Source organism: Alexandromys fortis, unplaced genomic scaffold (assembly GCF_014885135.2).
Source record: "Alexandromys fortis isolate MF-2015 unplaced genomic scaffold, M_Fortis_MF-2015_v1.1 scaffold_1, whole genome shotgun sequence".
Taxonomy (NCBI): domain Eukaryota; kingdom Metazoa; phylum Chordata; class Mammalia; order Rodentia; family Cricetidae; genus Alexandromys; species Alexandromys fortis.
In genome coordinates this window covers 33,654,918-33,670,461 of record NW_026067927.1, presented here as the reverse complement: position 1 = coordinate 33,670,461, position 15,544 = coordinate 33,654,918, and the positions used below count along the sequence as shown (strand labels likewise).

The 15,544-nt window shown below is 47.5% G+C and overlaps 2 protein-coding genes across 4 annotated transcripts in view; one reads left to right on the top strand and one right to left on the bottom strand.

Moving 5' to 3' along the window:
* Sfxn1 (sideroflexin 1) overlaps positions 1-15,544 on the bottom strand; it is a 1,040,418-nt gene that overhangs the window by 54,024 nt on the left and 970,850 nt on the right. The gene's annotated exons all lie outside the window — the stretch shown is intronic.
* On the top strand, positions 2,338-3,784 carry Drd1 (dopamine receptor D1). The gene has a single exon (XM_050143871.1). The coding sequence runs from the start codon at positions 2,338-2,340 to the stop codon at positions 3,673-3,675; it is 1,338 nt and encodes a 445-aa protein (XP_049999828.1). The 3' UTR covers positions 3,676-3,784.

Genomic DNA, 15,544 nt, shown 5'->3' with positions numbered 1-15,544 from the left:
CTTGTCTAGGTCTGTATCTGGTGCCCCAAGCCTTCTGGAATAAGCATCTCATTTAATACTTAGAGCAGCCCTCATCAGTAAGGATGAGAATCCAGGCAGAGTGACCTCCGGGTTCCATGGTTCATCTCTTTTCACAGAGACAGGAAGACTCTTTAATGTCCCCTCCATGCTCTGACACATTTCCTGGGGCCAGGCATTCCCGTCTCCACTTTGCCCTTGTGGTAATTGTTCAGATTATGGATTACATACTAGACGTGGTCGTGTTGAAGAACATGCAAGCGGAGGTCAGGCGGACAGGTCACTATGCTCGCTAGCTGATGTGTTAACTTTGAACAAGCCCCACACATTTCTGAGCATCGTTTTCCACAGTTGAGCTAGAGATGTGCAGGCCTGTGAGGAAGGAGTTTTGCCAGACGTTCAATGTCATAGAATGTGTGCACACGTGTGTGTGTGTGTGTGTGTGTGTGTGTGTGTGTGTTTGTGGGGGGGGCACAGAGGCTTTTGAATTTATGCCAGGTCTCTGTTTACTTGCAGAGTAAGATGACACATTGTTCATTACTGCTCCAACCCCGGCACACAGTGGGCACAAAGGCGAAATCCTGGCTCAGTGAATAACATGCTAGCTGAAGGGACTTCCTGCTCTTGTAAGTTTTAGTGGTATTTCAAGTGAAGGAGCTCAGAATGTGGAAGACCGTGCCTCTAGTCTTTCAGATTCTGGTAGTTGGGGACAGGGAAAAGCAGTGTCTAAGCCCTGAATCTTGGGGATACCATAGGCTGACATCTCTGTGATCTGCTCCAGTTAGGGCGCAGGCGGGGTGCAGGAAACCATAGGCGCCGGCAGAGGGCGCCAGATTCCCGCAGAGCATGTGGCACGGCGTTCGGGGTGCTTGCGGGGCGCGGGTCACGGGCTGCACTCGTGAGTTGACCGTAGAAGCGCCTCGGCGGGCGGAGCACGCAGCGAGCGGCCCGGGAGCTGGCGCAGGGTTGGCAGAGTTGCGGAGCGTGGCCTCCCGGAGCGGTAAGCACCCGTGTCCCGGGGCTCCTCGTACCCCAGTTGCGGGGCACTCGGAGACAGCGCAGTGACTGAAGCGGGCAGCTGTCCGGGGCTTGCGAGGCGTGGGTGTGGGCAGCGTCCGCTTTAACCCCGAACTTTGGGTGGAACTTGGGGTTGATCTGAAGAGACGCTGAGTGCAGGGACCCAAGTTCGGCTTACTAAAGATTTGAACGTCAGGGTTTGTCCCATGGGTTCTGTCTTGATCCGGGGTTCCCAGGGTGGGCGAGGTAGCCAGAGGAGGCAAAGCGATCACGTAGGCGTCCCATAGCTCTGCTCCAGCTGCGCCATCAGGGAACCACGTGTGGCTGTAGCCCGCCACTCTGCCTGTCAAGCTGAGCCCATCCCCAAGGCCAGGAGGGGATGCAGAGGCGGGGTGGCCCGTGCCCTTGCCTACCTGCAGCTCTTGCCACTGTTGATGGGGTGCGCCACGGGGAGGCTCGGGGGTCCTGCCCTAAGACCCAGGAGCCTAAGGGAGCCAAGCACTGGGTTCCCTCAGACAAAACAGAAAGCTGTCCCAGCCCTGGTGGTGACTCTCTGAGAGCCCCCGGGGCAGCGATGTGTAGGTGGCCAAGGTAGCAGGAGGGCGCAGCTTCCTGCGTACCTGGTCTGGGATTCCTTACCCAAATCCAGCCCAGAGAATTTTTTGTGCATCAGCAGGGGAACCACTTGCTAGGCCGCCTGGACTCACTTTGGGAGCTCCAGGGGTTTTGGGAGAGGCGACCCCAAAGCAAGGTAGGTGATCTTGACAGACTTGCCCAGGAATTGATGAGCTGGTATTTAACGTTGCTAAACATGCGAGCTGTATATCATCTTGGTGACCGGCTTTGTATTTTCCTTTGCTTTTTAGGGCATCGTGATACATGGGGCTCCAGGGACTTGGGGGAGAAATACATGTATTTTAGGCTGTGTCTCGGAGTAAGAGACAGCAACCCTGAAAAGTGACTATAATTGACCAGGAAGAGGCCGCAGATTCTCGAGTTAAAGGCTTAGTATATGCTGAAAAGCCGGTGCTATCCTTGGGGAATCTAGGGATCAGCCAATGCCCGGGAGAGCGACCTGGAGCACGGAACCCAGAAGACAGATGGAAAGCAAGAAGGTCCTTTTCCCGGCATGGCTTGGGTTGCTACAGGGAAGCTCCTGATCGAACACCTCTGTCCTTTAGTCCGGGCAGTCATTGGGGCTGGGCAAGGGGCCGCTGCCTGGTGAGTGACCAGAGGAAGTCTGGCTAAGCCTGCTCAAGAACACAAGGGCCAAGCCACCCAGAAGTGCTGTCTGTCTGGAAGATGGCTCTGAACACTTCTACCATGGATGGAGCCGGGCTGGCCGTGGAGAGGGATTTCTCCTTTCGAATCCTTACGGCCTGTTTCCTGTCCCTGCTCATCCTGTCCACTCTCCTGGGGAATACCCTCGTCTGTGCGGCTGTCATCAGGTTTCGACACCTGCGGTCCAAGGTGACCAACTTCTTTGTCATCTCTCTAGCTGTGTCAGATCTCTTGGTGGCCGTCTTGGTCATGCCCTGGAAAGCCGTGGCTGAGATTGCTGGCTTTTGGCCCTTTGGGTCCTTTTGCAACATTTGGGTAGCCTTTGACATCATGTGCTCCACCGCATCCATCCTTAACCTCTGTGTGATCAGCGTGGACAGGTACTGGGCTATTTCCAGCCCTTTCCAGTATGAGAGGAAGATGACCCCCAAGGCAGCCTTCATTTTGATCAGCGTAGCCTGGACTCTGTCTGTCCTCATCTCCTTTATCCCAGTGCAGTTAAGCTGGCACAAGGCAAAACCTACGTGGCCCTTGGATGACAATGCCACTTTCCTGGAAGACACCGAGGATGCCAACTGTGACACCAGGTTGAGCAGGACGTATGCCATTTCATCCTCCCTCATAAGCTTTTACATCCCCGTAGCCATTATGATCGTCACCTACACCAGTATCTACAGGATTGCCCAGAAACAAATCCGGCGCATCTCAGCCTTGGAGAGGGCAGCGGTCCATGCCAAGAATTGCCAGACCACCACGGGTAATGGCAACCCCGCGGAATGCTCTCAATCAGAAAGTTCCTTTAAGATGTCCTTCAAGAGAGAGACTAAAGTGCTGAAGACCCTGTCGGTGATCATGGGGGTGTTCGTGTGCTGCTGGCTCCCCTTCTTCATCTCGAACTGCATGGTCCCCTTCTGTGGCTCTGAGGAGACTCAGCCCTTTTGCATTGATTCCATCACCTTTGATGTGTTTGTGTGGTTTGGGTGGGCAAATTCTTCCTTGAACCCCATTATCTACGCCTTTAATGCTGATTTCCAAAAGGCATTCTCAACCCTCTTAGGATGCTATAGACTCTGTCCTACGACGAATAATGCCATAGAGACAGTTAGCATCAACAACAACGGGGCTGTGTTTTCCAGCCACCACGAGCCTCGGGGCTCCATCTCCAAGGATTGCAATCTGGTTTACCTGATCCCTCATGCCGTGGGTTCCTCCGAGGATCTGAAGAAGGAGGAGGCAGGTGGAATAGCTAAACCTCTGGAGAAACTGTCCCCGGCCTTATCCGTCATATTGGATTATGACACCGATGTCTCTCTAGAGAAGATCCAACCTGTCACACACAGTGGACAGCACCCGACCTGAATTCTGGGTCCTCATCTCTGAAGCTAGGATTTCCCTCGAGCTTGCTCTTAAGGAATTACGGCCCGGGTGGGACTGTGAGCCACCGTGAGATTCCCTCTGCTGCTTCTGAACAATTGCGAAACTTTCCAAATGCATCGCTTCCAGTGTGTTTTCTAGGGACACGCCAAGAGCCGCAGGGGAACTGACTTTGGCTCTGAAATCATTTTTGAAACTTATTGTCTCTAGGATGTTACAAAAAAAAAAAAAAAGCTAGAGTAAAGAGTGAACCGTAAACAGCTTCACTTAGAAATCAAACTTTCCTAGGAAGGAAATGAGAGAGTTGAGTTTGCTGTGTCCAAACAGGTGCTAAAACTGTCCGAGCAGTTTTCAGATTGTAAAGGTAGGTGCATGCCTTCGTTAATTATTTCTCCAATAATAATCGAGCCTTACAGCAAGAGTGGAATTTCTCTTTTTCAGGGTTGACAGATGTTCTGTTGGTAATGGTTTTATTTATTATTTATTTATTTATTTATTGCATTATATGGATATTTTAAATTTGTCATAGTGAATCTATATTTATCATATTTAATAGAACAAACCAGTGTGTTCCGTGACTGAACAGTCCATTGAACTAGCACTTTATGAGCCCGTGAAACAAAGACACAGACTCCGAGATTCTGAGTTGTGAATTGCTTCTAGAAAACACAGCAGAGACTGATGCGGTGGCTGCTTAACTCCACATGGACACAAATACATACAAGATGAGAAGTGACTAATGCTACCAATGCTCCTGACCCTAAAAATATTTTGAAAAGATTTTTTTTTTTTAAAAAAGAAACTACTATTGTGTTCTGAGTGTCTTAAAAGGCAGAGGCTTTCCCGGGGTGAATTTGCACTTCTGTAAATATCTGTGTAAAAGCCAGCTCAAGAAGGATACAACTTTTCATTTCTGTCTTTGGATGGTAGGAAGAGCATATGCCACTTTGTATTTATGTAAAATAATTGGCCCTCCCTGTCGTTCCTCATTTCATGCTTGAAATAGCTTTCTGAAACAAGCAAATGGCTGTCCAGGATTAAGATCTGCAGCGGGCATGAGCTGTAATTTCATGGGTCACAGCCGCCCCTCTGCTAGGAAGCGTTCATCACTGGTTCTTCAGCTGCTCGTGTCTAACTAAGCCGGCTGCTCAAGGGGCTACTTTTGTAGAGATTTAATCTGAATTTAGTATCCCCTTTTCAAAAAAGCTCTTCAATGTTGGTGGGAAGCTAGCTAATGAATGGTGCCCCATCGTCACATAAGATGCTTCTGCTGGTGGGAGGACCAGAAGAGGCCCTTCCCCTGTGTCTTGAGCACTCCAGAGCCATCAGCATCCCTAGTCACAAACGCTATTTTTTTTTTTCCTCTGTGCTTTTGAATCTGGTTTCCATGTCACAGCCTGGACTGCAAAAAGTACCATCAAGTCCCCTCATGTGGGGATGCGAACTCATGTGGGGCATGCAACAGTTTCCTTTCTGAAATGTTTACAGGTGTTCTAGCTAAGCAGTTGGTTCCATGTGGACCGGACTGATGAAAAGGGAAGAGCTTGCTGTCAGCAGCTCCTGCCTCGGGTCTGTGTCATTCTGTATTTCGAATGTTTTCTCAGCTCTGCTGCTTGTATGCTTTCTTACAATAAAAAATATTTTGTGAATTCAAATCAACCTCAGTGGAGCTGTGTTGCATTTGTTAAACATGTATTAAAAGCTAGGCTGTTTCAGGTCGACAGCTAGGGGAGCGAGGACGTCTCAGATACGCTTTTCTTGCTTAAGACGGGAATCTCTCTTGTATTTGCCCCAAGCTGCTTTTGGTTATTTCGGTGGAAACTAGTGTCTCACGCTTTCCTTGTGTTTTAACCGTGTTCTGAAAAAGAAACCTTTGTCCACTTGAGGAATCAGTCTGCTTCTCATTTTCGGCTCCTTCTTTTTAAGAGATTATTTGTAAATGGAGTAGACTTTTAGAAAAAGCCGGCTTGCTCTGGGTGACTGTGATTTCATGTCCGACAGCAGCCACTACGCATGCAAGTGGTGCTTACTTCCAAATGTAGCTAGAAATGACCTGTTCTACAGAACTCATGGGCTGCGATGCTGGGATCACCACGATGCTTAACAGGCACACCCTTGGATTCTGTCAACGCGACTTCCCTCCTAACTCAAAGCAGGAAAGGGCTCAGCAGCTGGGGATGCAGGAATTAAGGGTTAAGTTTATAATCTGGAATATCACACAGCAGATGGCATCTCTATAGAACCCCCACTTGCTTCTCACAGGCTCTGGCTCTCGGTGAACACATCTGGAGTGAGCACAAGGAAAGCCTTGTGCCTTTTCTTCATCCCTCTTGACTTCTGGAGGGCTTTACTCCTGGGGGCTCACCATGGTCCAGGCAGGAGCTCAGCCACAGGCTACCGTGCTCAGGCAAGGCTGTCACTGTAGAGCCCATGAAACCTTACCCAAGGGCCTCCCTTTAATAGGCCATTTAGAAGTGATTTTAAATCATTATAAAAATTCAGCACACCTTGCTCGCCTTGAACAAGATGTACTTTGGGTTTTTCGGATGCTGGGTTGATTAAGATCATCTAAAGAGTGCTAGTTCTGAAAACTAGAGAAGCAACATTGTGGTAAGACTTGTATTCAATTTTTTACTCTAGTGATGGGTTATGAGACAATTTCAGAGTTTCTCTTTCTTCTTCACGGAAAAAGCTGCCTTCAATAAAGACACACATAGTGAGCAACAGGAGAGGAAGGAAGTTTGAGCTCCAGGCCTGTGAATGGACATGATCACTTAGGTCAGCCACTGGCTCCTTCTGGGATCTAAGCAAGAGTTACTGTGAGCCTGCCCATCAACAAGAAGGGTGGGGCTTCTGCTTAGGTTTCTTCAGTGAAGGCTCAGCCTAATGCCAGCTCTTCATTCTTTCTGGGGACCCCTGCGTGGCCATGGCCCAGGCATGCACTGGCATTCCTTCCCATTTCTATGTTTTATCTCAAGCTCTCTGCCCAGTGCCAGTCCACAGTTAGGGTCTGGGAATGCAGAACATCTAGGGTCTTCCGTCACTAAGGGAGTGAGCGTGAATGGGTATATTTTCCTCCCTCGTGCCCTTTTATGAGGTGAGGATAAGTGTGCAGGCTGCCCGAGGGTTGAAATGAATGTGTGGAAATCTGGTAACATTGCCTGTTAGTGTTAATGGCTCTGCATGCATTTGAATTTTTGTATGGAATGGAATTGATTTTCAGCACACATGTAGTCTGGGATTCTCCCAGACACCACTGTCTTCTGCTGTCGCTATTTGCCCTTTCAGAAACAAGTGACATTTTATGGGTTCCTGGTTAAGAAAATTGCCTTAAGCTGTCACTACATGGTGATCGAATCTGCCCACAATGTTTTAATCCACCAAATCTCCTTATCTTAGAGAATTTATTTCAGGAATCATAAGCCAACGGCGTGCTCCGTCTGTGCTGGTGACTATGCAGCTTGCTTGTCTATAAGGCTGGCTTGCAGGGGTCATCGGAAGGAGTTAGCATGTGGGTCACAAGATTGTGATACTCTGTGGACATGATGTAGCCCTACAGATTTGTTTGAGGTCACTGAGTTGGAAGCATGACCGGTTTATTTGTCAGAGGACCGAGAGTGCAGAGTATACAGCACAAACATACGGCCAAGGTTGCTGCCTGGCCCTTCTGTCACGTTCATGCTCATGCGACACGCAGATTTAGAGTAGTAGCATTTGGACTCTAGGCAGTTTAAGATTTGCGAGTTGTAATTTAAATAGTATTAGACACTCAGGATTAAGCTCTGGCTTAAAAAGGGGTTAAGCTTCTAATCGCTATGAGAGAAAATGTACGGGGCCAGTTAGAATGTTTCTTGTGATCGCAGAGCAGATTCCCTCGGCACTAGACATTTGCAGATGCCTTTAGCCATTGAGGAGGACGGGCTCAGGGACCACCTTGACCATCCTGGGGGACAGAGATACGAGCAAAGTGGCAGATGGCACTGGGGCCCGGGAAGACTGGGTTTCAGGGCAGGATTTTGTTTCCTTTAACAAATGGATCCATTATTGCACCCCCGTAAGTAAGTTTTCATCTCTACAGTAAGGATGTGGTTTGGGTGACTCCTCAGACACATTCTGAGATGTAAGCTCCATTACAGGCAAACTTTGACTGCGACAGGTTCCCCGAGGGAGAGTTTCTTTAGAAACCTCGACAGAGGATAGTTTTCACTAACACAGGATGGGTCTCACACCTCTTTTCTTTTTGGCTGATACTTTGTCCCCAGTCCACTCCCTCCCCTTCTTCCCCTGCTGCCCCTTTCCTTTCCCCTTCTGCTTCCCTGGCACGTGTGTTCGGTGCACTAGCCCCCACCCCTACCCCCCGACTTCCCGACTTCTTTTCCCTTTTTCACGGTCCTCTTTGTGGTTTCATATCCCAGACCCCCATTCCCACCAAAATACATTCCCATATATAAACATTTAAATCTCGGATCTGTAGATGAGAGAGAATGTGGTGCTTGTCTGAGTCTGAGTTTCTTAGCTTCGCAGGATAATTTGCGGTTGCATCCACTTTCCTGCAAATGTCGTGATTTCATTTTTCTTTGAGACGGAGTCGGATTTCACTGTGGATATACAGCACATTTCCTTTACCCGTTCACCCGTTGACAGATGTCTAGGCCGGTCCGGTTCCTACCTGTTATGAACAGTGCAGCAGCAAACACGGATGTGTAAATGCCTCCGTTGTAGACCTTGGAGTTTTTTGGGTATATGCCCAGGAGTGCTGCAGTTGGGTAACACAGGAGTCCTACTTCTAGCTTTCGGAGAAACCTTCAGACTGATTTCCACAGTGCTGCACCAGTTTACACTCCAACCTGGAGTGAAGAAGGGCACGCTGCTCCCAGCCCCGCAGCAGTGCCGGCAATTGATTTTTCAGGATAGCCATTCTGGCTGGGGAGAGGCTGAATCTCAAAGCAGTTGTAATTTGCATTTCAGAAAGGTATTTTTAAAGTGCAAATGGAACTGTTTTATACCCAACACAGCATTCTTTAATGGCTCCCAATTAATTTTTAGAAAAAAAAAACCAATCAAGTTCATCATCAAAGCCCATCATGATCTAGCCTAAGGTGGCCTGGTAGCTTCTGCCACCTCGTCTCTTGTCATTACCCCACCAGCACCACCCCGTAGGCATTCCCAACTGCATGCAGTATCTGGAGTCCTCTCACGTTTTATACTTTTGCACACACTCTCCATTCTGCTGGGACACCCTTCCCTGCTGCCAGTGTTTCCTACCACTAGGCACCCTGGAAGATTATGTTTGCTGAAATTGCCAGAGGCCCGCCCTTAACCTTTTCTTCCATTTTTCTATCAGACTGCCTTGGGACAGTCTCTGTCATTACAGTCACACCACTGTGGGACAGTCTCTGTCATTACAGTCACACTGCTGTGGGACAGTCTCCGTCATTACAGTCACACCACTGTGGGATGGTCTCTGTCATTACAGTCACACTGCTGTGGGACAGTCTCTGTTATTACAGTCACACCGCTGTGGGACAGTCTCCATCATTACAGTCACACCGCTGTGGGATGGTCTCCGTCATTACAGTCACACCACTGTGGGACAGTCTCTGTCATTACAGTCATACCGCTGTGGGACAGTCTTGTCATTACAGTCACACCACTGTGGGACAGTCTCTGTCATTACAGTCACACCGCTGTGGGACAGTCTCTGTCATTACAGTCACACCCCTGTGGGACAGTCTCTGTCATTACAGTCACACCGCTGTGGGACAGTCTCCGTCATTACAGTCACACCACTGTGGGACAGTCTCTGTCATTACAGTCATACCGCTGTGGGACAGTCTTGTCATTACAGTCACACCGCCATGGACTGTCTCTGTCACTACAGTCACACCGCTGTGGACAGTCTCTGTCATTACAGTCATACTGCTGTGGGACAGTCTCTGTCACTACAGTCACACCGCTGTGGACAGTCTCTGTCATTATTGTTCTGAGGTCATGGGCCTTGGAGAACAGAAGTTTTCTTCCATGCTTCTTCTATATTCTTTTAATAACTTCGACATTGAACTTTATTTGGTATATAAGGGTATTTTGTCTGTGTGCAGTACTTCTGTGCCTGACTTATTGCAGAGAAGGCACTGGATTCCCTGGAACTGGACTTACAGATGGTTGTGAGTTGCTATGTGGGTGCAGGGAACTGACCCTGGATCCTCTGGAAGAGCAGTCAGTGCTCTTTACACCGAGCCACCTATCCTGCTGCCCTTCTGTGTATACTGTTAAGCATTCAGGATATGTGCCATACAGAAGTTGCTCATCAGATCCCTACTGAATGGATGAATGAGTTGAGACAGGGAATGTTGGAGCCACAGATTTATTTATGCTTTATTTATTTGTGTGCATGCATGTGCGTGCAGTATATGTGTGTCTACATGTGTGCATGCATGGAGGCCACAGGGTGATGTCAGGTGTCTTCCTCAGTCCTCTACACGGAGTTGTCTAGACTGACTTCTCCATGCCAGCTGCACTAGGGTTCCAGCTGTGCAACTACACATGAGTGTTTTTTTCTTTTTGGTTTTTCGAGACAGAGTTTCTCTGTAGCTTTGGAGCCTGTCCTGGAACTAGCTCTTGTAGACCAGGCTGGCCTTGAACTCACAGAGATCCGCCTGCCTCCGCTTCCTGAGTGCTGGGATTAAAGGCACCTGGCTACACTTGAAGGTTTTAACAGCAGTCCTGGGCTCAGTTTATGACCCTCACAGCAATCACTTCACTAGTATTTTCACAGTCCACACACTTTTATCGTTCACGTGAATTTATCTGTATGTATTTACTTGCATGCATGAGGGCATATAGATGGGGTGCATATGCACATATACATGCATGCATGTGGAGGCCAGAGGTCAGCCTTGGGCTTGTTTCTCAGGAGCCGCCCACCACTTTTTTTTTTTTTTTTAATTTTTAGATAAAGGCTTTCAGTGGTGCCTAGGTTGGCTGGCTAGTGAGCTCCAAGGGTTGCTCTGACTCTGCCGCCCAGTGATGAGTTACAAACCATGCCGCCATGCCTGGTTTTTTTATGTGGTGAGTTGGGTTCAAACTCAGGCCAGTTTATTTTTCATAGCAAACTCTTTCCTGACTGAATTCTCTCTGTGTCCCCTGGAGAAGTCCTTGATATATTTGCTTACATCTTTTAGGCTCTCTCTAATGTGTTTGGGTGCTCTCTTCACCTGAAGCCTTGAAGTCTGTCATGGCTGCACAGAGGTAATAATACACATGTATCACAGGAAAACTTCTGTATGTGCACACACATACACATCCGTGTAGCTAGACTCATATACATGTGGATATTTGTGCAGCGTGCATGTGTATGTGAACACCCAGGTTGATATAGTTTCTAGTTAGTACCCTTCAAAGAACACAGTGTATGAGCAGATCCCATGCTGGATGCCAGGGGCTCGGAAAAGAGTCCGATTTCCTCCCAGCCTCTGAGAAGCTTTCCACTGGGCAGGAGGGAGATGGACGGGCAAACAGCAGTGGGGAAAGTGTGCAGGGAGGAGGAAGAAGTTTCCCTCCAGGTCGTGTCGGTATGTCCACTATGTGGAGCCTCAGGAATGGCGCCTCCAGCACAAGCCCTTTGGGGTCTCATTCCATCCTCACAACCACCCCACAGAGGACCCTGTTGTCACCACCATCCCCACCACAGCATAATCAATCCTCAGAGAGGGTGTGTGATGAGTTCAAGGTCACAGAGCTGGAAAAATGATTCCTTTTAACGGTGAAGCTGTTCTCTTTACCAGAAAATAGTGCTAATTGATTAACTTCTTAAAAAGGGTTCTAAATCACTTCAAGTGGGTGGAGTGGAAAGACGTTTAATTCTGGACACATGCTCAGGTATATACAGAACAAAACGATGCCATTACTGTAAACTAGATGGAACAGCAACTTCATCTATGTGGTTCCATCCCTGCATCCAGCTCCAAGCTAGGACAGCTCAGGAGGTTGGGTCTTGAAACGGTTCAGTGAGTCATAACAATGAGAAGTGTGTGTCTTTGAGTTTAAGACAAGCAGATCTTTAAGACGTTGAGATTTCAAAAATCACGACCTGGTACAGTTCAAGGAAATCCAGGGTTGACTTATTGACAGCTAAGGTCTGCTCTGTTTGCACGCCAGTCTGATTAGACACATTAACCCAGCCTCAGTAAACATTTATTTGCTCCTGCCTCGTGGTCAGGACCGCTTTATGGTGGGGATAGAAGAGTGGGGAGGAAAAGAGGGGGTGCGGCATGGAAGGGGTGGGGCTAATGGGGGGCTAATGGGGATGGGTCTAGGGCTGGAAGTGAGCAGCACTGGAAGTGGGCCCCAAGAATGGCTGGAATTTTGAAATTTGAAAGGTAGAAAAGGGCAGGGAGAGGGACTGCATGTCTTAGCATCTGCACAGGGCTGGGGAAAGGGTGCTGGGCTGGTGCTCTGGATGCAGAGATGAAGATTTGGTCCACAGACTGTCATGTGCATCGCTTTGACATGGTCTCACCTTCGGCAAAGCCCCGTGTTAATGCACCTGGAAGATGAACCTGATGGTCCTCACTCCTTCCGTATCCACCCCGATGCTACTTTCAGGGGACGGCCCTTTGCTTTTTCTCCTTCATTGCCATTCCCATCCACAAGAGACTTCCCCTGGTCTGAGCCTCTCTGTGCTTCTCCCTCAAGCCTCCCTCTGAAGCCTGCAGCTCCTGACAGGACCAGCCTCTGCGCTATCTGCTTTCTGTTTCTTCTATGAACTTGGGAGTCCTTGGAGGGCACCACACATCCTTAAAACAAAACCTTCTTAGTGCCCAGCACAGCCAACCACACAGTAGGTGACAAATGAATTTTAGCAGCATTGATAGGTTAATATCTTCGTAAAAACGGTGAGGCAAGGCGCTCATTTGTGCAGCTTGACTTTCACTGTGGAGCTGTCTCTGCTGAGGTCGTATGGGTCATCCTCTGCAAGGGTTTCTCTATTGCTGACACCATTGAAGGAAGTATTTGAAACAGTATTTAACTGGCAATGATAGCTCTTATACTTTAAGTGCCTGGATACCGATTCAGGCTTTTACACAGGAGAGGGAGGAAATGCTAAGAAATGAAACACGAGCTTTCCTGGATGCCCTGGCCACATGCACACTGGGTGGAGACTGAGTTTTTAGGGCAAATGTATTTAGCATTATAAACAGGCTGACGGTAATTAAGATAATGGTCAGTCCCATTTCAAACACACCTTTTCATCGCACACGGCTGTTAGCTATTAAACTGGGAGTAGGGCACGCTCACCCACAATTGTGTAAAACATCTGTGGGTTTTACCGACCTCGTAGTAGGCGATCTATAAACAGACTGTTTCTGATCAACATAAGAAGATTAAAGAGGACCTAGTTTTAGAGGGGACCAGGGGCAATACACTGATGGCTTTGGATTGTTTAAAAAGCTTGGTTTTAGTACTGTCAAGGCAAAAGCAAAAGGCCATTTTATGAAAGCATACATTGGCATCAAGACTGAAGCAAAAGCTCATTTACTTGCCCACGGTACCATGCAGTTTATAACATCTCAGTTGGATGACGCTCCATCTTCTTCATTGGTGCTTACATTTTTTTTTCTTGTGCCTTTGATTTTGATTACAGTAAATATACAGACCAAATTCAGAAAACTGGCATCTTAAAAATTTGAGCGCCTGAACAACGTTTCCATTTTCCTTTGGATGAATGTGTGTAGGTTTATTTACTTGTGTGCAGGTGGTGTGTGTGCCCATGTGCATGCTGACGCTGACACGTGCTCACATGGAGAGGCCAGAGACAATAGGCATCCTGCCCTATCTCTCTTTATCTTAGTTCCCCGCGCACAGTCCTTCTCTGAGCCTGGAGGTGGACTCGTGCCCTGGCCATCCTCCTGTCTCTGTCCTCCACAGCCCTGGGGTTGCAGTTGTATACACAAGCACACCCAGATTTACGTGGATGTTGGGAATCTGAGCTCAGGCTTTGAGCCACCTCTCCAGCCCGTGTGTTTAAATTCTTGAACATAGACTATGACGTCACGTGTGAGCAAAGACCATTTCATTTCTTGCTCTCCAAATCGTGTGCCTTGTGTTTGCATTTGCTGCCCTGACTTACTGAATTAGCTACAGTTTCCGAGAGGTGTTGAATGTGAGTGGCAAGAAACATTCCTTGCTCCTTAGCTGAGGGGAGACCATCTGCTCGGGAGCCACTGAGGTGGTGACTGGCAATTCGTGTTCAGAGTCTTACTGTTCGCAAGTTGAGGAGTTCTCAAATGATTTCTGACGTGCTAGGAGTTTTTAAGTCATAAATGCTTGGTCGGTTTTATAAAATGCCTTTAGCCCATCACTCGCTTTCATCACCAGTTTTTCTTCTTTGGCTGCTGGGGTGGTGTCTTCCAGCAGGGTGGTTTCTGAAGGATGGATCCGAGCAGCTGTCATAGGTAATTTTTCTATCATGTTGGGTTTGATTTGCTAATAGTTTGAGGATTTTTGCGCCTGTGTTCATGAGGGGTAGGTGTCTAAGTTTCCTTTCTTGGAGATATTTTTTCAGTCTTGAGGATAAAGGCCTTCAGGATGTCCTTTTCTGGTTTTGACATTAGAATAAGGTTGGCTTTATTGTAATAAATCCCCCCCCCCACCCGCTACTGTTTTCTGAGCTGGCACAATTTCTTCTGAAAGGTTTGTTAATTCATCCATGGAACATTTTGGACCCAGTACTTTCTTTTTCCCAAGGTTTTTGTTTGGTTATTTGCAAACCAATTTAATGGGGATTCAATGCAGGTTGTCCCATATAGTAGGTATGCACAGACACTGAATATAGGTAGGTGTGCACCAACCCTGAGCTATCTTCCCAGCCCACTAATTATTTATTTATATTTTAAGCCAGATAAGATAATATTCAGGTTTTCTACTACAGTTCATGTGACCTTGGCAGTTTATGTCTTTCAATTGACTTTCTTTTTATCCGGGTCAATTTTTTGGGCACTGAGTACTCAGAGTATGTGCCAGCCTTTCAGTTTTCATGGAACCAGTTAGAAAATCATTTTTACACTTCAGATAGTATAATTTGTGTCTTCTCTCACTTTCCTTGATTTATCAGTTTTACTGATCCTTTCAAAGAACTGGCCAGGTGGTGGTGGTGCACACCTTTAATCCCAGCACTCGGGAGGCAGAGGCAGGTGGATCTCTGTGAGGTCGAGGCCAGCCTGGTCTATAAGAGCTAGTTCCAGCCGGGCGGTGGTGGCACACGCCTTTAATCCCAGCACTTGGGAGGCAGAGGCAGGCGGATCTCTGTGAGTTCGAGACCAACCTGGTCTACAGAGCTAGTTCCAGGACAGGCTCCAAAGCCACAGAGAAACCCTGTCTCGAAAAACAAAAACAAAAACAAAAAAAAAAAGAGCTAATTCCAGGACAGCCAGGGCTACACAGTAAAACCCTGTCTCGAAAACCCAAAATAATAAAAAATTATATTCAATTACATTTACAAATTTCCCCTGAACTTCTGTCTTTTCTGTAACCTATTTTTCTTTTATTAACGTAGGCTTTTTTATACACTATATTCTGATTATGGCTTCCCCTTCTCCAACTCCTCCCAGATCTTCCCCACTTCCTCTCCTATACAAATTCATACCCTTTATTTCTCTCCCTCATTACAAAGAAGACATTTAAACAATAATAAAATAATATAAAACAAAATAAAGTGGAATAGGGCAAAACTAACAAATAGAAGAAAAAGAACAAAAAAGAAAATAAAACCAGCACAAGAAACCCAAACAGATTCAGAGACACACACTTTTGCACACGGAAATCCCATAAAAACACAGAGCTGAAGTCATAACAT